General features: G+C 42.1%; 1 protein-coding gene across 1 annotated transcript in view; it reads right to left on the reverse strand.

Annotated features, from left to right (window-relative positions):
- Positions 1-22,351, reverse strand: part of PPM1E (protein phosphatase, Mg2+/Mn2+ dependent 1E) — an 88,357-nt gene that overhangs the window by 5,738 nt on the left and 60,268 nt on the right. The window contains exons 2-6 of the mRNA XM_083715104.1: positions 8,038-8,156; positions 4,583-4,782; positions 3,720-3,908; positions 2,941-3,084; positions 2,346-2,439 (exon numbers count right to left, since the gene is read on the reverse strand). Of these exons, the coding sequence (XP_083571230.1) occupies positions 2,346-2,439; positions 2,941-3,084; positions 3,720-3,908; positions 4,583-4,782; positions 8,038-8,156 (746 nt within the window). The remainder of the gene's footprint in view (positions 1-2,345; positions 2,440-2,940; positions 3,085-3,719; positions 3,909-4,582; positions 4,783-8,037; positions 8,157-22,351) is intronic.

The raw sequence follows: 22,351 nt of genomic DNA on the forward strand, positions 1-22,351 counted from the left end.
GGACTCACTTCTCGCTCTCATTTGGCATGAAAGCCAGAAAACATGAGAAGAGGTGGAGCAAATTTAAAAGGCCTAGGAATCGACTGATGATTCAGAATGCCATCTTTTCTAAGCTACTGGCTCATGGGTGTTTAGACCTCAGGTTTGGTAAGAGGCCCACTTTTGGATTTGCACTGCTTTATGGGGATGAGAGGAAAGCTGTAAATCAAATTGGACCTTGCAAATTCAATGGGGATTCCTGAGTATAAAAAGCCCATTTTGTCTTGTGTTGAGTTTAGCATGCTGTCTTTCTCCCATACTCTGCTCATAAAGCGCAGCTCTCCTAAGCAACAGCTCCCCGCATTCTGGGATGTTGCTGTAGCACAACCTTTCCAGGACAGTGGAAAGATAAGTAACTCCTGCATTGGACATGCCCCTGCTTATCAGAACAAGTGAGCCCTGCGCACCATGCTCTCTGGTGCAGTCAGAGAGTGCCCCACTCAAGAGACGACTGGCAAAATGCATCTGCTTCTCTACTTATAGAGCCATCTGGTCACACTCTGGTTTAATTGGAAGTGCAATAATCTTGTGCTGTTAATCCAATAAACACCTCAATTATGACTACTAGACTTCAAGATGGACACATTGATTTGGCAAGGGAATTCTGAAGTTGGAGCTGCTTCTCCCCTCATCAGGTATACTCATCCTGAAAGCTTCCACTTTAACTAATACAGCTAACAGCTGATGATATTTTCCACCATGCAGCTGCCTAGTGTTTTATAAAGGCATATCTTTCTCTTCCCAGCTTTCTGAACTGAAAAGCGCCAACCTCTTTGTTACAGGTGTTCCTTCTTCTGTACTTCCTCCAGCTCTACCATATTGTGAGATGAGCTGTTCAGTCACCTAGATCTGAAGGCAGATTTTCATAGCAACACTGTAACATCCCTTTCCCAGTGCTGAATTTGCCTTGTTAGCTACTACAGCACTCTGAGAAGACGTTTTCACTGGATCTTTCACTGTGATTACAGTATCCCTTGGCTGGGAAGTTGCAACCAATTTAGAAACTACCGTATTTTTCGCTCTATAACACGCACCTGACCATAACACGCACATCGTTCTTAGAGGAGGAAAACAAGGGAAAAAACATTCTGAATGAAACAGTGGATGTATCATTTTTGTGCTTCATGCTGTGGCCACAGACATGTGATCTGATGGTGAATTTGGGGTGACCCAATGCAAAAATCCTGAGAATCCCTGTGGATCCATGCTTTGTAACCACATTTTTGCACCATTGCAGCCCCAGGCAACAGTGGGTACGTGATTTTTGGGGGGCAGGCTGTAGCCATGGACATGCTATGTGATCTGATGGTGAATTTGAGGTGACCCAATGCAAAGATCCTGAGGATCCATGTGGATCCATGCTTTGTAACCACGTTTTTGCACCATTGCAGCCCCAGGCAACAGTGGGTGTGTGATTTTTGGGGGGCAGGCTGTAGCCATGGACATGCTATGTGCTCTGATGGTGAATTTGGGCTGACCCAATGCAAAGATCCTGAGGATCCATGTGGATCCATGCTTTGTAACCACGTTTTTGCACCATTGCAGCCCCAGGCAACAGTGGGTACGTGATATTTGGGGGGCAGGCTGTAGCCATGGACATGCTATGTGCTCTGATGGTGAATTTGGGCTGACCCAATGCAAAGATCCTGAGGATCCATGTGGATCCGTGCTTTGTAACCACGTTTTAAGTGGGGAGGGAAGGAAAAATATAGAAGGGACAAGGAGCACGGGAGGGGTGTGCGGAGAAGCAGCTGGCTAAGAATGCAGGAGAGGGGTTTAAAGGGGGGGGGGAAGGAAGGCAAAAGTCCACCCACCCACTCAAGCCAGCCCTCTCTCTCTCTCTCTCTCATCTGCATGTTTTCCGCTGCCTGCCGAGTCCCCAGACGCAGCAGCAGCAGCAGCAGCACCGGAGCGGACGCTCTGCTTTCCTCTCTACTTGCCTGGAGGGGAGGGGATTTCACTGCTCTTTGTTCCGTCTGAGCAAACAGCAACTGAAACAGAACAGGGTGGGCAGTAAGACCCTGAGGCAAAATGCAGGAAAGCAGCAGCCTTCTCTCCTCCGTGATGGCACAATATGATTTTTGCCTGATTTTTGCCATGCACTTGGGACAAACGGCTCCAGGGACCACACATTCGCTCTATAACACGCACAGACATTTCCCCTTACTTTTTAGGAGAAAAAATCTGCGTGTTATAGAGGGAAAAATACGGTATATTTAGTCACTAAAACTCATAGGGGCTAATAAGGAAAGAAAATGAAGAAGGAAAAATAAAATAGACCAGAAGACAGGATTTCAGTTTCCTACCAATGGCTCTGGAGACAGACAGACTCCCATTGACTCGCCAAGCCCCAAACCAGACCACGCAGCCGCCGAGGGCCTCAATGCGCTTCTTCTCATCCTAAACCAGAAGGGAACACATAAGCTGGTCAAAGGCTGATGCTGGGGATTCTCCTAAATATTTCAGTGCATGCTTTCTCTCACACTCATACACTACAATTTAACTAATGTGGCAATTTTCATCCATTTCCCTCTGAAGTAGAAATATGTTGGCCCTAAATTAATGGCTAACTACAGTAGCTAGTAGGCAACTGGACAGTGAGGGTCTGACAGAGCCCAAATCAGAAGTACAGAGGGACTGCCATCATCCACCAGTTGCTTCAAAAGACACATCTTTTTCTTCTGTTTTTCCTGGCACAAAAAGCTGAACCATTTGACTATCATTTGGTTTTGGGGTTTTTTTCTAATACTGTTTTACTGTTTATCTTCTTATGATGTTGTATTTGTTCCAAAGTTGCTTAGAAATGCTTTTATATAAATGGTGCAGTGACCACCACACCTGTTTCCCTTCCTGTGGGGCTAGAAAACCATCCACTCCGCCATTATCCCAGGCAAGGCTCACCTCACGATCCGGTTTATGAGGTTTCATCAGCTCCACTGCTTGGCCCCCCCTGACAAGCATCACCTGGGAGTCTCCCAGCCAGGCCACATACAGCATGTTCCCTCGGATGAACGTCACAACACCTGTGGTCCCACACCGCAAGCTCTAGGGAGAAAACAGAGCCTTAGTCTTGCTATAGACAGGCAGAAGCTGCCTGGCTGCTTCAGGCATTTTCAAACACACATCTCAACTGCAGCTAGACTGTGAACTAAGCAGGTGTTTGGATTGATGGACTATTTACTGTCGGATGGGCAGCATATAAATAAAATTATTATTATTGTATACTTGAAGCCTATGGAGTAACAAGCAAAGATTTTACCAAGTTGCTCTAATGCATCAATGTGCCGTTCTGAGTTGTGCCTCTGCATATGCTGGCACATTAATCAAAACACTGCAGAGAATGTGAAATAGCCCCAATAAAGTGGACGTAATTCTCTGAGGACTCTTGCCCCCAGCTTGAACCACCCTTCCACCAAAACACACAGCCTTCAGAAGATTTGGAAGATTAACCTGTACCACAAGTTGCTCCAGGTAAGAACTGTTTATTCTGTGGCTGGCTGCAGAAGTGCTCCCTGTTGCAGATCTCATGGCACAAACAGCTGCCCCAGAAAGAAATCTTTGTCCAAACCCCTTTAATCCCCACTCCTCAGGGGAGGCCATTTAGATAGGCTCAAATAACTGTTGAGCAGATTTTTCAGAATTAACCTCCACCCTCACCCGATTTAATGTTGCTCATTCACCTCTCTGGCTGCCTTCTGCACAAAGCGTTCATCCGTCACTTGGAAGGCTTTGCACAGTGCCTCTGCAGGGTCATGCTGGAACATCTCTTGGTGCACCAGGTTCACGTGGAGGTGGATGGAAGCATAAATGGCAGCATCCACTCCTCCGTGGCCATCAAATACTGCAAAATAGGCCTGCTCCTCTTGATCCTGCCAAGAGAAGGGCATTGATATGATGAACCCCTGAGAACGAGGCTGAGAAAGGCCACCAACCTGGATAGTTTTCAAAGAGGATTAGACAAATTCATAGAGAAAAGGGCTATCAACGGCTGCTAGCCATGATGGCCATGCTCTGCATGCACAGTTGGAGGAAGCAATGTTTCTGAATACCAGTTGCTGGAAACCACAAATGGGGAGAGTTCTCTTGTGCTTGAATCCTGTTTGCTGGTTTCCCACTGGCATCTGGCTGGCCGCTGTGAGAACAGGATGCTGGACTAGATGGGCTACTGGCCTTATCCAGTAGGCTCTTCTTATATTCATCAAAAAGCACAGGCAAACAGCTTCAGCTGCTGGCATTTTAACTGGGGTTGGGGGACAAAAGAACCACACTCAATAAAGAGCTAGGTGACGACTATTCTGCAGCCGACAACAACTGATTAAGTGGTTGCAACTGGGTTGCTGGTTTGGTGATGTTTCTCTGTTCTCTGATTGGACAGTCATTAGCTACATCAACATCAGTAAGCTTATCTGTGGGTACAGCAAGTGCCAATTTCTCTCTGTCTCAGAACACACCAGGGATCTGTTGGCTCTTGTCCCACTTGAGGTTTGATAACTGTGTCCTAGCTGCCTCCCGTCCATTCTCCTTTCCTCAAAAAGCTCTTTACCTCAAGGTTGAAGAGGGTGTTGAAGTCTGGAATGCAGACGTGTTTGTCTTCCATCTTGCGGCGCATGTTCTTAATGGCATGAATGGATGTTTCGTAGTAACGGTGGGGCTTCGGCTGGAGGGGAAAGTCCTTTACCCAGCTGCTGCAAACCTCATGGAGTTTGCTGAACACTGTACGAGCCAGCTTCACTGTTTCTACCTCTAAGAGAACGGATACAAGAGAAGAGAAGAGTGGACATGTGGTCTCTGCTGAAATAAGAAGCATCATTGTGCTGACCAGGAACTTCCAGTGTGGGGGTGGGAAACCTGTGTGTCACCCCCCCCCCCCAATATTGATGGACTCCCAGCAGCATGGCTCCAGGGTCAGCAGGAGGGAAACTTAGTCCAGCAACATCTGGAGGACCCCAGGTTCCTCACCCCTAAACAGATAACCTCTTTTCTGTCTATGTTTTATTGAAATTTTCAAATGTATCAACACTATGTCATGTGCTTGTAGCAAACAAAACTACATACTAATTTCCAGTCCCACTCTGCAGATCGTATGCAGAGATCCCTTTACACAACTAGTGAGGTCCCCAGTAGTATTTGCACAGTCTACCTTCTTTTGTGCTTTCACGATCTTAAAATGAACCTTAAGTAGGCATGATTTATCCACCAAAAGTAGCCAGGGGAAACTGCATGCCTTTGTCACTCGACAGAAATAACCTCTAATCTAACTTTGTAAATAAGTCCAAAAAAGTAGTAGTCTGGGCAGCAGGGGGGAGGGGATTACATGTTTCCATGGTGGCTACAGAGGAGGACAGAGTCCATCCTGCTGCCAGCATGCTTATTTGCCTGCATATAATTCCTTGTTAGCTATGGACCAGGTGAGCTCTCAAATACAATGCTGGGGTAATGAACAATTTGGTGTGATGGATGGGTCAGAACATGAGCTATCAAACCAAACACTATGATTGAAGTCTGCTTCTAGCCACTTAGTTCATTTATCCAAATTTATTTTCCAATCTCATTTTAACCAGCTGCTACATAATTCTGAACTTCTAGGATTAGCAATATGTCTTTTGGGTTGCATCTCAGCTGCAAAACACTGACCAGAACCAGCTGTCTGGTGTCTGCCAATCCTGAAGCAAATAGATAATCAGGCACACTTCCTTGGCAGCTCTCCAGCCTGATACATCTCTAATGTAGTCACCACTGAGGAACCAGTTGCTCATTTCCATTCTCCTCATTTTCTAGCACCAACCCCAATGGGGTTTCCTGGCAGCAGGTAGCGAATATTCCAACATCAAAATCATCAGAGCAAACCACATGGTGATTTGCCCGCTCCTCTAGTCTAGGCAGTTGCCAGTCCCACAAGTGAAACACCACACTGGCTGCAGAGCTTCCCCACCCAATACCCTGGAGAAAGGCACTGTCTTTCCTGCAGCTTTGCACATTTCAGAAAACCCCTCTGAAGGAAGGTGCCCATTTGCTGTGCTGAAACTTTAAATGCAGCCCCCTGTGGATAGCACACACAGTGTAGCATCATCAATAATTACTGCTTCAGATATTTTTTTAAAAAAAGAGCCCTCAACAGGCTATCCACCCCCGTGCAGCTGAAAATTACTCATCAATCGTTAATGTTGCAGTGCCAAGCTAGGGCTGAGTCAGCTGTCATCCTGCCTATGTCATGCACCATTTCATCTTCCCCCTGCTGCCTGGGAACCATCAGGGCTGGAAGTGCTGCTTAATTGCATCAGTTACAGTGGGAGACCCGGCCCAGCCATTTTACCCAACAATGGCAATTGGCTAGCTGACAACTGCTGCAGAACGGGACATGTGAAGGAAGAAAAGCAAATTTGTGACCCATTTCCAATGGTAGATTTGCATATTCTTTTGACATACCAAAATTCAAAGCTGCTGGGGTGCTTATGCAGCTGTTTGCAACTGAAAGCTGATGAGTTCATTATGCTAGCTGAATATTCCTTGAGCTCAATATAAATATAATACAAAGAATAAAAATCAATATGAAACAAGGATTGTGATTATGCCATCATTAATTCAGGTGAGACTTGTATAACTTTCAGGTTCATTCCTAAAGCCATCAAAGAAGGAGAGGAAGGTCAAGGCTTTCAGAAGAAACCACATGGTAACTCGCTTTGGGAAGTCCTCCTAAGAACCTCTCATGCTTTAAGAATCCTTTTTGTATTTTACCAACTAGCTTAAGTAATTTATGGAATCACCATGCATTTATAATGCAGAAATGCTTGTGAGTTCCTCTTCTCAAAACAAAGCAGGACTTATTTCCAACATACAAATTGGAAATTAAGGCTCACAGCTTGCCTTAAGTCACCGAGAAGCTGTATGCCAATGGGGATATGAAATCCCTGCCTGCTCAACCCTGTATCTGAGCCACTGCCCTCTGCATATGATTCTGCCACAGAGTCACTGGTGCTGACCCATGTTCTCATTCTGCTAACTGATATTAGCGTGTTGGGCTCTGTACATTACAAGTTTAAAGACATTCTAAATAGGGCAGCTGCAAGGAATTTCCAGCTCTCTCAAATATTCTGTGTAGAATGATTAGTTTGAAAAATGTCAACATTTCCTTGGAGACTGTCAAATATTTATGCAAGTTTTAACAGATCTCAATTTGGAACTAATGAGGGCTGCTCAGCCAGAACAATGACAAATCTGCTTCATTCACCTGCACAGGATTGGAAAAGGCAGAAAGACCTACAAATGAGGGCAAAGTATAGGCAGTATTAGCCTCTGCTGTAAATAACACATGAACTTAATTTTTTATATTTTAAGCAAATGCAAAGGAGGGAAGGATGACAATATATTTTCCAGGCTGAACAACAAACACCCTGTCAGCTTCTCCTATGAGAGGCTATCTTTCACTGTAACAAGCGTTCTGGGGAGCCCGCAGAGGGAGCCTAGTCAGCACAACCCAGAATGAATTACAGCATATGGCTGGAGGATGGAAAGTTTTGCTGCATCATAAATACAAACAAGTAAAAAGGGAAAGTTTCTTTTGCTTTTTAAAAGATTGCCTTTAAAAAGAAAGACATTGTGCTGCAAATGTCAAAACAGCAATGACCCCTCTGAAATTCTCCTGAATTTTCTGAGAGGAGAATAATGTGTGGAAAATGAAGAAACACAATATCCCTTAGAATAACCTAGGACAATGGATGCCCACCCCATAAACAACTGTCCAAAGGTAAGATGCAAATCAGAGGATTCTGCTTGCATTGCTGTTCCTGTTCTTTGCTGGGGGAGCGGGGACAAGTTAAGCATCATGCTCCATGGCATCAAAGCCAAAAGGAGTGGAGAGACTTGGGGTTGATAATTAAGCAGATGGACTGACATTTCATCATGTTCTGGGATTTTATTTATTTCATAACATTTATACACTACTTGACTGCAAAAACCTTAAAGTGCTTTACAAAAAGATACTGTATATAAGGTACTTACGTATGATCCCATCGGGGCTATCCTCATGCTTGGGCAAGTAATGTGCTGAAAGATCACTCTGGAGGACTTCATCGGCGGTTGCACGGGCTAAAGCAGCCGCCAAAAATGAAGGGCAATTACTGGAAGAGAAAGTAGAATTGGGAAAATCATTTTTTCCTGCTAATAAGGTAATTGGCAAGTTCCACAGCACAGAATCACACAGGACAATACTAACTAAAATAAGGTGAATTTTGCCCAAACTGAAAACAAATAGCACTAGTCCTTTGTCTCATCTTTCCTAAGAAGAACTTCGAAAGAAAAAGCTGGACCTTAAGGGCTGGTCTTTTTCTTTTGAAAGGCTGTATTGTTCAGCTTGCTATCTTGTTTACCCTCTCCCAAAATTGCCACATAACCCACTGCAGAGCTAGATCACTAGCACACTTTTTTCTTTTTGGTGTTACTGGCACGTGCAAATGAGATCTAATGGAGAAGGGTGTCCAAGACTCTCAGATGTGAACCAGCAAGTCCACAATGCAAAACTCAGTTGCTTTTAATGCACTAGGTGGCCACTAAGCAAACCACTATTCTTTCAGCAATCCCGTCTGCAAGTATTTGGATACTACTACTGTTTTCAATACTGAATTAACAGGGTTATAATAAGTATTAAGGCTGTAATAATAAATGTGGGGCAATCTGAATACTCCACTACTGATTCTAAGCATCAAATGTTATCCTCAGCGTATGCACATCTATTTACTGCAATCTTTCCCTTGGAGTAATATCTGCCATATTTTCCAATCTGCTTAGAGGTAGAAGTGGACCTACTAGAAAGATCCCAACATGGCCACAAGTACAACTCTGCACAAATCTTATTTATTATGGTGTATAACACTTTGCAGCCTAAACACAACTTTTCCCTAGTAGCAACAACATGGAAATTGAAACAGGGGTTATGGGAAGATAGAAAAAATTCTCTGTCCAAATGTCTTAGAGCTCAGTAACCCACCCCTACCCTGACACCTTACACTCTTGAGTAGTAACAACCTTGGCTTTGCACCCATTAGGAACATTTGAAGCTGCCATATGCAGAGTCAGGTCATTGGTCCATTTCGCTCAGTGATGATGACACTGACTGGCAGCAGGTCTCCAGGAATTCGGACAGGAAGTCTTTCCCAGCCCTACTTGGAGATGCTGAGGATTGAATCTGGGAATCTGGCAAAATGTAGGTGCACTACCATTGAGCTACAGCCCTTCTTAGTCCCATTATAAAGCCACTTTACTCAGTGCTTCCCAGATGATTGCCTTTGCCAACAAGCAGCCTTTTGAAACTGTAAATCTGGAGTGTCATTACATAAAGAGATTTATAACTTAAGTGCATATGCTAAATCTCCAGGCTATTTCAATTTTTAGCATTTCATGTTTATGTAAGTTACCGTATTTTTCCATGTATAAGACTACCCTTGTTTTTTTGAACCCAAAATTAAGAAAACAAAACCCTAAAATAGAAGTGAAAATCTGGATGATCTGCAGTGGCAAGTTAATCTTTTTTGGGGCAATTGCCTTCAAAGTTTCCAGCATGGGGTGCATGCAGTGCACCGTGGTGCAGAAGCAAAGGCAGCAGCTGGGGCACTGCATGCTCCCCCTCAGTGGCAGCTGCTGCTGCGGGGAAGCGAGGCGAAGGAGGCTCCCAGGCAGGAGAGCCGGGGGAAGGCAGCACCCACTCTGTGCCAGGCCAGGCCATGGAGCAAACTGAGCTGAGGAAGGTGGAGAGCGGGCTGGGGGCAGGGTGGGAGTGGGAGAGGGGAAGAGGGGGGAAAAAGGAAAGAAGGGCAAGGACAGGTAGCTGAGGCAGCTCTCAGCAGCAGAGGTGGCAGCTGCTCTTGCTCCGGTGGTCGAACCAGCGGGGGCTTCAGGAGCCAGTCGCCAGCGTGCAGCCCGGAGGGGGGGGAGAAAGGGGGGACGGCAGCAGGAGGAACCTCAGCCCACCCAAGCCAAAATCCTGGACATATGCTTAAATATTTTAAAAATCCCCCTGGATGCCCATGTTCCGTGTACAAGACGACCCCCAATTTTTTACTTTTTTTTATTTAGCAAAAAAACTCGTCTTATACATGGAAAAATACGGGACTTAAGCATAGGGTTAAAAATAAAATACCAACAATATCCACCAAATGATATCCTGTCAAGAGTCAAGTTCTAGCCCTTTAACTTAAATGCCATCAACACGAGCCCTTTCTCAGCATCAGCAGTTGTGCCGACTACCCACACAGTGACTTCAAAGCTCAGTAATATGCACACTAATGAACCACGACTAGCATGGGATATTACAGAGTCTTTGGGTTGGTTTTTCCTGGCACTAGGCAAATCCTTGGATACCATTTAGCACGCAGCAAGATGCTGGCTCTCCACATCCATCAGCAAAAATGAATGCACTCTGACATGCTCTTCCCAGCTCATTTCCAGCATGCGCAAAATGCAATCACAGATTTATAAAATGAATCGCTTTATTTAGCTGAGGTGTATCTGTGTGTGCATATTTACAATGAACTCCTGTGTCCCTGAAAACTATCACAATTTGTTGCTATTTCATCTCATGCATGCAAGAGACTCAGGAGGCTCTTGAGAAAAGGGCTACAAATAAATCAACAAAAGTCAACAAATAAATATATGTAGCCACCCATTCACAAATCTGATGTAAAGGCAAACCAAATTATAAAATCTGAATGCATAAATTAAGCATTGTGTGTGTTGTGTGTGTGTGTGTGCGTGTGTGTGCGCACACACACACACACACACACACACACACACACACACACACACATATCCTGGGTAGCTTTCATACTAAAGTAACAAAACCTGATTATTAAAAATACAAAAAGGAACAAGGTTTTAATTCCCTGATCCCATTCCCTCTTGTGTGAAGTCTTCTCCATTAGTCTCTGTTCCTTCAAAGCAGCCCACAAAACCCCAACTTTTGTAATATCCCTTGATTACACCCACAGCTAGCTATCTTCAACTGCAACAAAAACTAAACATGCTACACTTTCTCTCATTCATCCCTGCTTGCTCTTGCCTGTCCCTCTGTTCTCTCCTTTCTGGCAAACCTTTGATTGTAAGCGTGTTTGGAAGCAGACTGGCCTTATACTTACCATATATAGTGGAATACTAAAAATAATAAAAAGTGCAGAGCCCTGTTCATACAGGTAGATGACCTGAAGGGTCTTTTGAGAAAAGAACAAGGAGCAGTAGACTTCCTTAGTCATTTATCCTTGTTCTTTTCTCAAAAGACCCTTCAGGTGCCACAAATGCCATTTTCTCCTCATTTGCCTGTCGACTGGCAGTGGTGCTGGTGGGTGGGGAAGGCAATACACCAATTCCTACTGAGTCACATGCTCCTAAAGCTGCAAGTTGCCCCTTGCCAGTGGCATCAAAAATAAATGTTTTGGCAGAGAATATATGCTATTTGAGAACAGTCCCAGTTCAGGTCATTATGGAAAGCTAAACTGAGCATCAGGATAGAGCAAGGTATGCCAAGGGTAGGCAGCTGCCTTGTAGGAGACCAAATTGTTGTTCTTCTACACTGGTACTGTCTCCTCTGACTGGCAGCTGCTTTCCAGGGACTCTGGTAGAGATTCTTCCAATCTGAACCCTTTATAAAACTGGAGGTTGCAGAGACTAGGGACTTTCTTCACGCAAACATTTTCTCTACTAATGAGCTATAGTTTTTCACCCTATCACAAAAATGAAATTGAAATCCTCCCACGATTTTTAAAATGTAACTTTTCCATTAGCATTACCAGAAAATAACCATTGAGATGCAAGTGACTGGGTTTTGCCAACAGCTACCTATGTGGGTCTGCTTAGTCCACACCTGTGAAGCTTGCACACTTGTATCTAGCCAAAATATCGAGCTAATACCCTGACAACGCTGGCTTCAACAAAAGCTACTCAGGGTGTTATTAGATAAATTAGATGGTTTTGGAAGTATATTCTTCTGACTCTTTGGCAATGCAAGCACTTGGCACAACACCCACAGCTGCACTCCTGTACTCCTGGGAATAACGCCACTGAACTGGAAGGCAGGCAGCTTCCATCAATTAACTTTAGAGGGAAACAGCCTGAAATAGGCTCATGCCACCTTATTACATTTGTCTGGGCTAATGGCTCCATGTAACATCAGAGAGCCAGTCAGAGGGTAAGGTAGAGATCTCTATAAAAAACACTTATTCTATATAGTTCTATTTCTGTTCTAAATTTAATACAAAAGTTACCAAGCCACCAAATTCATAAAACAGTCATTCGACAATTTTGATGGGCAAGATAAAGGGGGGAAATCTCCAGGAAAGCTCCCCTTCCTGCATCAGGATATGCTCTTCTAATAATACCAACAGACGGCCACAGAATTAATTGCCTTTGACATCTGTACATTGCAAATCTTCTTAGAGAGGCTTTCCAGGACTGCAGTGCAAGCAGGGAAGTGATCAGCTGGGGCCGTCCCTCTGCTTCTGACTAGGAACCATCGGAATCTCTTTCCAGAGGCTTTTCTTAAGGAACCTTAACTGGATTGCTGTGCGCTGCCAGCCAAGACTAGGCAAGAATCTGACTGCTAAACAGTGGAGGAGATGTCACTCTATTACTCTGAAATACAACCATGCAATTCAGTACCTCCAGTACTATAACTTCAAACTAGTACCAGGGAACATATTTTCATTGTTTCAGTCTGTGTGATGCTCCTCAACACAATGTAAAAATAGACACAAGCATAATCCCCATACAATGTTGTCCATGCTTTATTTCTTAAACTAAAGCAAAATGTCAGGTGTAAAATTAGTCCTCGGTGATGTACAGTTTCCAAAGTACATGTTTAACATGTTTTGCAGTGTTACTGGGTTGGAAAACTAACTTTGGTTAGTTTAACCTTGGTTTAAAAAAAAAAAAGGCAATAGCTATGAGAAAATTTAAATTGTTGCTGCTGTACCTATATATTCTCCAGTTTAGCCTTCATATAATTTGCCCCTTAGTTATTTTTTGCCCAGCAGTAGTATGGGTAGATGGCACACCTGTGTTAGACAATAAATAATGCCACTTTGGTTTTCCATTCTACTTGAGGAAATATATGCCTGTTTCCCAGCCATTCATCTGATACCATATAATAAATTCCAGTGCCACATGTAGCCTTTCTTTTAATCAAAAGCCAGTCGACTTCTGCATGAAGGGCAGGTGCTGGAGTCTGAGTGCGACTTATTTATGGCACCTAATACAACAAGTTAAAACAATTATCTATTTGATATTGAGCTGATTCATTACATTTAAACACGAGTGAACTCCTATGGTCTCAAAAGCAGCACGAGGAGGATGAAGGACAGAGGATGAAGAAAGAGTTGTGAGTAGAGGGGGGCCCTTTCCCCATCATTTGGACCCCTTGGGAAACTCAACAAACCTGCTGTATGGATGTGAAAAGTGCAGCTAAATGGGATGCAGCTGTGGGCAGCCTGAGCAAGTACCATCCACCTTGGGCCTGCCAATAAAAAGCAAGTCTAGAGTGAGGGACTAGAGTGATGTCTGCTGTTTTAAAAATTCTTCTCATTGTGAGACTTCTGTAGGTGAGCTGAGAGTTTGTTTGGACCCTGGGTGAGAGCCCGGAGGCTGGTGCAAGGGTGTGTCTGAAGGAAAATGAGCTGATATTGATTTATATGTATTAGTAATTTTGTATTAATGTAACATTTTTATTTCACATTTTATATGGAAGAGAGAGATGGGGGCTCTGATGAAGTTTGACTTCACAAAGAGCAGAAAAATATTTGGCAGTAAAGTGATCCCTCAAATGCTTTATGGAGTTGAAATCTGGGGCAAGGATGAGAGTGCTATTAAAGGGTTAGAGATGGTGCAAAACCAATTTCTCAAGAGACTGTTTTCCCTACCCAAGGAAATGGCAGCTGCACTCTTACGCACAGAAGCTGGATGGCCAATGTTAACCGCAAGAGCTGATTGCCCCAGATTTAATTACCTGTAAAGACTGTCCTCCATGCCTTGCAAGCGCTCGCCAGCCCTGTGCTATGTGGAATTGGAGAACAGCCAAATGGTGGAAATGTAACACCCAACATTATTTGAACTCTTATTATTTACATAAACTAGAGGAGATTATATCCACAGACAAATGCCAGTTAAGGGATTGGTGTCACTGGACAGAACTACTATGTGATCTGCAAGCAGTCAAATCCTCTAAATTCTCTCCTTGGTTCTCCCTTCTAAAAATGGTCCATTTTAGAGCCAGTTACCTGTTGAATCTCCAGCCAGACTCACTTAAGATTTCCTTTTACTGAGCTGCATTTTCAAGCTATGCCCTCCACCGTCCTAGATGGACGATATAAAAGGGTACCATACGAAGAATATGAGGGCAACTGCAGGAGGTGATTTCTCACCTTACCATCCGTACGGGAAAGATGTCTCTCCCCGGCAGAGAAGGTCCTATGGCTTCTCAGTGACTCATAAAGTTGCCCTTTTTGCTTTGGAGGCCAAAAAGATCAGAAAGAAGACCCTTGACAATATAGCAGTGAACTGCAAGGGAGATGCAGAGAGCTAAATAGCACGACACCCCTTTTGCTTGTATTTATTTTTGATTCAGATTTGTCATGATCAATGGCTAGTACAATAAAGTTATTTGGATTGGGTGGATGTACCTGTGTATTTTTGTAATACTTTATTTAAGTTATCTGTTGCTGCTTCAGTTTTTTGTACACTGCTTAGAGATATTTTGAATATATTAAATAATATATAAATTAAATAATCAAAAGAGTTAAAAACTTAACTAGTGATTTGTGATACATTTATAAGGTTTGACAATTTAAGTACCAAACTTTCTGCTAGCATTCATGCTTTCATGGAGCAGATTGGGCTTTCCCATACCTGGTCTTGCAGCTACCAGTAAATTCAATATTTGCTTTTGTTACCTTTTATGTACTTTACATATTTCAGTGCTTCTAATATTCCCTGTACCACCTCAACTATTTTTCAAGATCTACTATATAGGACTGATTCTATCTATCTATCTATCTATCTATCTATCTATCTATCTTGCTCTGATTACAAACCAATCACTTCTAAGAAATAGATAAATAATAGAGTGCAGAATACACTTTATGAGAAAGATACGCAAAATCTACCATCCTCAGCATCCCCTACTATCCTGAAAATATGGAGATCATTAAAACAACAATGAAGCAATTTTTTGAATAAAGGTATTTCCTGTGATTCATCTCTGCAACTGAATGATTTGACAACTTTGATTTTTATAAGGTTTTTACCATAGGACGTAATATATTCTTTAAGAATGTGTGTATGTGTGCATCTGTAGATATATATAGAGAGAGATACAAATATAGATAGATAGATAGATAGATATTAAGTGTGTAAATAAGGTTAATGTAAACATTATAGTTGTGACAAGTTCAAGAGGTATGAAGTGGTCCTTATTATATTATTTTTGTATTTTTTTCTCACACATATTTTGTGTGTGTGTAAGGGTGTGTAGTTTTTGTTGTTGAGCACATTAATAAAACTTTAAAAATTAGTAAGAAAAACTCAGAACTGCTGAAAGCTTCTCAGTTTCGGCTGCACCTCAACCCATGACATTTCCTCTTCCGTATATACAAAACACAATAAAATATTAAAGATGGATGTTCCTCCCAACAAGCAGGAGCTCTTATTACGTTGTAGGTTACTGAAATTCCTTCCATACCTCAGAAAATGCAACTTTATTGTGATTCTGTTAAGATGCAAGTCCATTTAATAAAGCTAGAGAAGAAAAATCAACTAATAAAAATGACTGTCCACAGTTCTAGCATTTAAGTACCAGTAAGGATTTTGGGTCTTTCCTTAGTGCTAGAGGTTGTGTTATTCAAAGATGCTTGGCAGAGAGACAGCCAGAGAGAGGAGCATCCATCTTTGATAAGCAGCCTGTGGAGCTTTGAACGGATTACCGGTGCACATAAGGGATGCTAAGAGTGTGCTATTCTTGGTGGAGGTGTCACTGAAGATTCTCCTCTCAATCTGCACACACCACCTTCCCCCGCTTGCTAGCACACTGATCTGCTCTAACCTATGGCTGGCTAGTGGTTTTTCCACAGCAGGTGAAGGCTGTTATTTTTAAGCCCCAAAGTGCTGGCAAAATCAGAGTGTGCTTATTTCTGACACACGGTGAAATCAGAGCTACTGCACACATAGAGGAGAAAAATAAAGCAGATTTGTCTTTTTAAATGTTGTGTAACTCCATTTGAACAGACAGTGTTTAGACAGCAAAAGGATGGCAAATAAAATGTGTTTCAGGGAAACAAAGTGTCCTTAAAGTGTTAATGGAATAGAGAGTGCCCAGTTAAAATGCAATATTAATCTGTCTTTTCAGCAATTGCTGCAGGAAACTTATCTAATATAAAACCACTGAATGTTACATGACTTCTTATTAGCTTATAATATTTACAGTCTTTGCACATATATGCCTCTAAATGGACTTTCAATGGTGGTGGTGGTGGTGGGGGTTGGGTTACAAATAATTAAAACATACAACACAATAAAAACAAAACACAGCCACATAAAACTAAATAGTGTAATTTTACAAGGTAGGGCCACTTGAATCAAGGTCTCTTCTGAAGGCATTATCGTTTTAATTGTTTTGTTGTACTCATTGGTTTATTTATTTTAACTGAATATTGTAAACGGCCCTGATGGATGATCTAGAAATTTAGTAAAATAGGATTTCTAAAAAACTGTATGCACATATGCACCAGTGTAAATTCAATCAATCAATCAATCAATCAATCAATCAATCAATGTCTAGTGTTGAGTGTAAAATGTCCTGAGATTTTTAACACACATGTTTATCAGTAAACCTCAGTGGTTAGGATTGGAACTTCCATTCTACAAAATGCCCTGACATTAGAAAACAGGTGGCTAATGCAATTTGGCAAACATTATTATTGGAAAAAATGACCCAAAACCTAAAAGTAGCAAGAGGACAATAGAAACATGACAATTTTTATGCAGTCTGGTGTTATTTGTGTTATCAATAAAGTCACAAGGCATATGGTAGAAATCTACCCATAATTTACAGCACAGTCTGGTGTGTGTGAAGTACATATTTTTCCTTCTCCCCCTCCTATAAAAAGGTAAAAGGACCCCTGACCATTAGGTCCAGTCGTGACTGACTCTGGGGTTGCGGCGCTCATTTCGCTTTATTGGCCGAGGGAGCTGGCGTTTGTCCACAGACAGCTTCCAGGTCATGTGTCCAGCATGACTAAGCTGCTTCTGACTAACCAGAGCAGCGCACGGAAACGCTGTTTACCTTCCCGCCGGAGCGGTACCTATTTATCTACTTGCACTGTGACATGCTTTTGAACTGCTAGGTTGGCAGGAGCAGGGACCGAGCAACGGGAGCCTACCCTGTTGCGGGGATTCGAACCGCCGACCTTCTGATCGGCAAGTTTAGACCACAGCGCCACCCAAGTCCCATGTAAATACCTATAAATTCAAATTGTTTTTGATACAAAATACCTTTTACTTTTGATCACCAATCTAAGCAATACACATTACTATAAATCATTTCATATCTGATATAACTGTAATAAATTTGGTACAATTTGACACAACTTTGTTCATATATTCATAAATCATTATCAGAGTGTCTATTGTTTTATTTGTTTTTAATTTTATGTAATTATTGCATATATGCTCTAATATATCTTAATGCAACTATGTTAAACAGCTTAAATGTGAAAATGAAAAAAACAACCCCGTTACAAAGAAGAGAAAGCAGTAGTTGCATTCACATGACACTCATCTGAAAATCCCGTCATGCTCCCCCACAAACTTTAGATGGCTTTCTACCTTTTTAAAAGTATTTTTTCAAGCTTAACTTAATTTCATTCATTTAAATGCTTATTTGTCAAACTTAGTTCTTAAAACTTCATTTAAAGAGAGATGATAGTCCACTCCAGGGATGGGTGGCGCTGCTTTTTGTGACAGTGCAATTCCCAGCCAATCACCCTCTCTTAGATAATACAGTGGTACCTTGGGTTACAGAAGCTTCAAGTTACAGATGCTTCAGGTTATAGACTCTGCTAACCCAGAAATAGTACCTCGGGTTAAGAACTTTGCTTCAGGATGAAAACAGAAATTGTGCGGCGACAGCGGGAAGTCCCATTAGCTAAAGTGGTACCTCAGGTTAAGAACAATTTCAGGTTAAGAACGGACCTCCAGAATGAATTAAGTTCTTAACCCGAGGTACCACTGTATTGTTTTCAGTAACTGCAATGAAGCAGCCAATTGTGTGCATCAGACTGTGGACAGAAATGTGTTTGTTTTGTGCCATCAGACTCTTCCCTTTGTTTGATAGAACATTCATAGAGGCTGTGATCTGGGAAGATAGTCCAATGACTCTACAGTTAAATGTAGCGAATAAGAGTGCTCTTTTATAGGAACAGCGTGTGTCCTTCACAAGCTGCTATCAGATTTTCATTTCTTTTTCTTTTTCCATTTTGCGAGATGGCATAAATGAGGTTATAAAATAAGCCTTAAAATAAGTTTGTGAAACATTCTCCCTCACCTACAAAGAATGCTATAACATGAGATGAAGATTCTCATACTACAACTGCATGCTTGCTTGCATGCTTGATTTATTTATTGAATTTATAAACTGTCCTTCATCTGAAGATTACAGGTGGTTTGCAGCATAAATTATTTTTTCTTAAAATATTTACACTGCTTTACTGTAACCCCCCCCAAAACCCTCAAAGTGGTTTACAAAACAAATAAAACAAAATTACCGTATTTTTCACTCTATAACACGCACCCGACTATAACACGCACATAGTTTTTAGAGGAGGAAAACAAGAAAAAAAATATTCTAAACGAAACACTGGATGTATTATTTTTGTGGTTCATGCTGTGGCCACAGACATGTGATCTGACGGTGTGTTTGGGGTAGCCCAATGCAAAAATCCTGAGGATCCATGTGGATCCATGCTTTGTAACCACGGAGGAGGGAAGGAAGGGGCACAATGGATCCTCTGCTCACGACTGCAGCAGATCCCCCCGCCATCCGCAGGCATTCGCACCACAACACGCACAGACATTTCCCCTTACTTTCTAGGAGGAAAAAAGTGAGTGCTATGGAGCAAAAAATACGGTATAGGTAAAACAATTAAAAAAACTTAAAAGTTTTATAGTCCCTATATAGCACAGCACAGCCAAAACAGGGTTGGACAGTCACATTGTCTAAAAAACATAGAAGGATCCCAACATGTTCCAGCTTCTAAGCATAACACTATTTTTCAAGGGAAATTATCACCAGAAATACAAAATCTAATATAAAAATCCAGTGATCTACACCAAAAGTATTCTTCCCCCCATCATTTAACTTGACCTCCACACCCAGAGATGATGGGAGGAGGAGTGGTCCAGCAACATCCAACTTCTATTTTGGACATTAGCTGGTCCAGTAGACATATTATTTCACTTGCTGTGTGATCTAAACATCCATTTTGTTTGTTAGGCATAAGAGAGGTATATGGAGTTTGGGGTGGAAGAAGGCCACATCGTGTCTTGCCTTACATTTCCCCCCCACCAATAAACAACATTTAATGTAATGCCTAGAAAACATCAAGGAAATATCTCATTTAAGAATTCAGAAGTAACGCGGGCCTGCAAGAAGGCTTCATCTTACCAAGCAGGAAGAAGATGACGGAAAAAATATAAAACAAAAATGAATAGTGGAGTAAATTATCCTGTAATTTGAAAAAGTTCAAATGCCTTTAAAAAACCAGAAACAAAACAGAAGTATGGTGCTTTTTGTTTGCTGACCACATAGGATACATTAATACTATAATAAAAGCTTATGTCATTGATTCCTTTGCCTGACCATGTATCAAAAAAATTAACACATCAAAATGTAATCATAAGTTTGGCTAGCTAGAGCTAGACCTCATTCAAACATGGCGTTTCAAAAACTGCTGGCCTTATTAGTGACTGCTGGAGATTTAGGAGGTGGTACCCCTCACTCAAACTCATTCTGGGATCAATAATTAGCTCCTAAGTTATATGACAGAAAGACACTGCATCTGTTGAGGAATAATGTACATAATTATGGGCTGCCTAATATGGGTTACTTTGTTGGTGCTTATCCCCTTTCTGACCCTTCTGAAACGAGATCGTTCTGTAACATGAATCATGTACCATGTCCTCATTCTGTAACTCCCTTTGCTCAATTCAATTTCTAGACCCTTCAGTTCCATACCTGCCACAAGCATTGCCAGACATCTGTCACTACAATACCCTTGGAAGAAATCTTAGCAATGTTGAAATTACGCCAGATGTTGTTAGAGAGGAACAGCGTTCAATCCAAAAAGCGAACACCTGGTACTTTTTAATTGTGGGAGCTCAAACTACATGAAATGGATGGCAGCTGAGTATACACTCCAGATTGCAGGAAGTTCGAGTCTCAGTCGTTTGTTCTTTGTAAAACAAAAAGGTGCAGCTTAGTGCATCTGCATGGGCCATTAAGCTACCCCTGAAGAAGTCACACAAAGAGGAACTGCTGTGGGAGTTGTGGAACAGTGATGTCAAAGCAACCTTGGTGGGACAGCTGAGTATACACTCCAGATTGCAGGAAGTTCGAGTCTCAGTCGTTTGTTCTTTGTAAAACAAAAAGGTGCAGCTTAGTGCATCTGCATGGGCCATTAAGCTACCCCTGAAGAAGTCACACAAAGAGGAACTGCTGTGGGAGTTGTGGAACAGTGATGTCAAAGCAACCTTGGTGGGAGCAGGGCAAATAGCCCACGAATATTTGCAGACCACAAAAAAAGTTTACTAGTGATGGGTTTTATTTAGTAGGTAAGGGAATATAATTATATTTTAACCCTCTACAGACCCACGTGAGTAGGTTAACAGACAAAAGGATGAGCTTGCCACTTAAGTTTAAAAGCACAGGGCTAAATAGAGTTATGCAGTTTAATTGAAAGAATAAGAATCAGCTGTTAGGCTGAGCTGTCCTTTCATTACCCTGTTTATCAAAGAAACAGGCTACAAACTGAAAAGTAAGTTTAAAACATATATTTTACACATAGTCATGCATTCATCCTTAGCAGCAACCACATTAAAAAATAAATGCGGGTAAAATACTTGTGTTTAAAGCATGGTTGAAGAGAGAGAGGGGGAGAAGGAACAGGAAATACTTCTTTTGCTTCTTCTCCCAGCAGAGGAGGGAAAATGACATCACATAGAGCAGGGGTCAGCAAACCTTTTCAGCAGGGGGTCGGTCCACTGTCCCTCAGACCTTGTGGGGGGCCGGACTATATTTTGAAAAATAAAATAAAATGAACGAATTCCTCTGCCCCACAAATAACCCAGAGATGCATTTTAAATAAAAGCACACATTCTACTCATGTAAAAATGCCAGGCAGGCCCCACAAATAACCCAGAGATGCATTTTAAGTAAAAGGACACATTCTACTCATGTAAAAACACACTGATTCCTGGACCATCTGCAGGCCGGATTTAGAAGGTGACTGGGCCAGATCCGGCCCCTGGGCCTTAGTTTGTCTACCCATGGCATAGAACCTTCTCTACTAATTAAATTACTATGCTCTGAGTCCACCTATCAGCAATACAACTCTAAGGTCTTAACCGTTCCACATGCTAACTAGCAAGAATATGCATTGTTAGATTTGACTGCATATCTCCCACAACTAGTCAGCTAGTGCAGGGTTCCTGTAAGTCATTTGTAGCACATCAACAGCCTGAAAAGGAAGATAGGTGGAGAATTAATCTTTAATCCCTCCAAATTCAAACTTGGAAGCAAGATGGGGCCACTAAAAACTGAAGCAGAGGCTTCTGCATACTTAGAATATCTAATGTTAAACTCTCCTCCCCGTGGCACAGCTTACTCCAAGCAACTTACACCCTGCTCCTCACCACCCAAGTTTTATAGCAATAAATTGTTGAGGTTTGTGGCTTGCAGTCAGCTCCAAACCTGGGTTTTTCATAATCATAGAATTGTGGAGTTGGAAGGGATCCTGAGGGTCATCTAGTCCAAGCCCCTGCAATGCAGGAATCTCAACTCAAGCATCCATGGCAGATGGCTATCCAACCTCTGTTTAAAAACCTCCCAGGAAGGACAATGCACCACCTCCTGAGTTCATTCAACAGTTGAACAGCTCTTACTGTCAAAATGTTCTTCCTGATGTTTAGTCAGAATCTCTTTTCTTGTAACTTTAAGCCATTAGTTCGAGTCCTACACTCTGAAGCAGGAAAAAACAAGCTTGCTCCATCTTCCATGTGACAACCC

Source organism: Podarcis gaigeae (assembly GCF_964106915.1).
Source record: "Podarcis gaigeae genome assembly, chromosome: 15".
NCBI lineage: Eukaryota > Metazoa > Chordata > Lepidosauria > Squamata > Lacertidae > Podarcis > Podarcis gaigeae.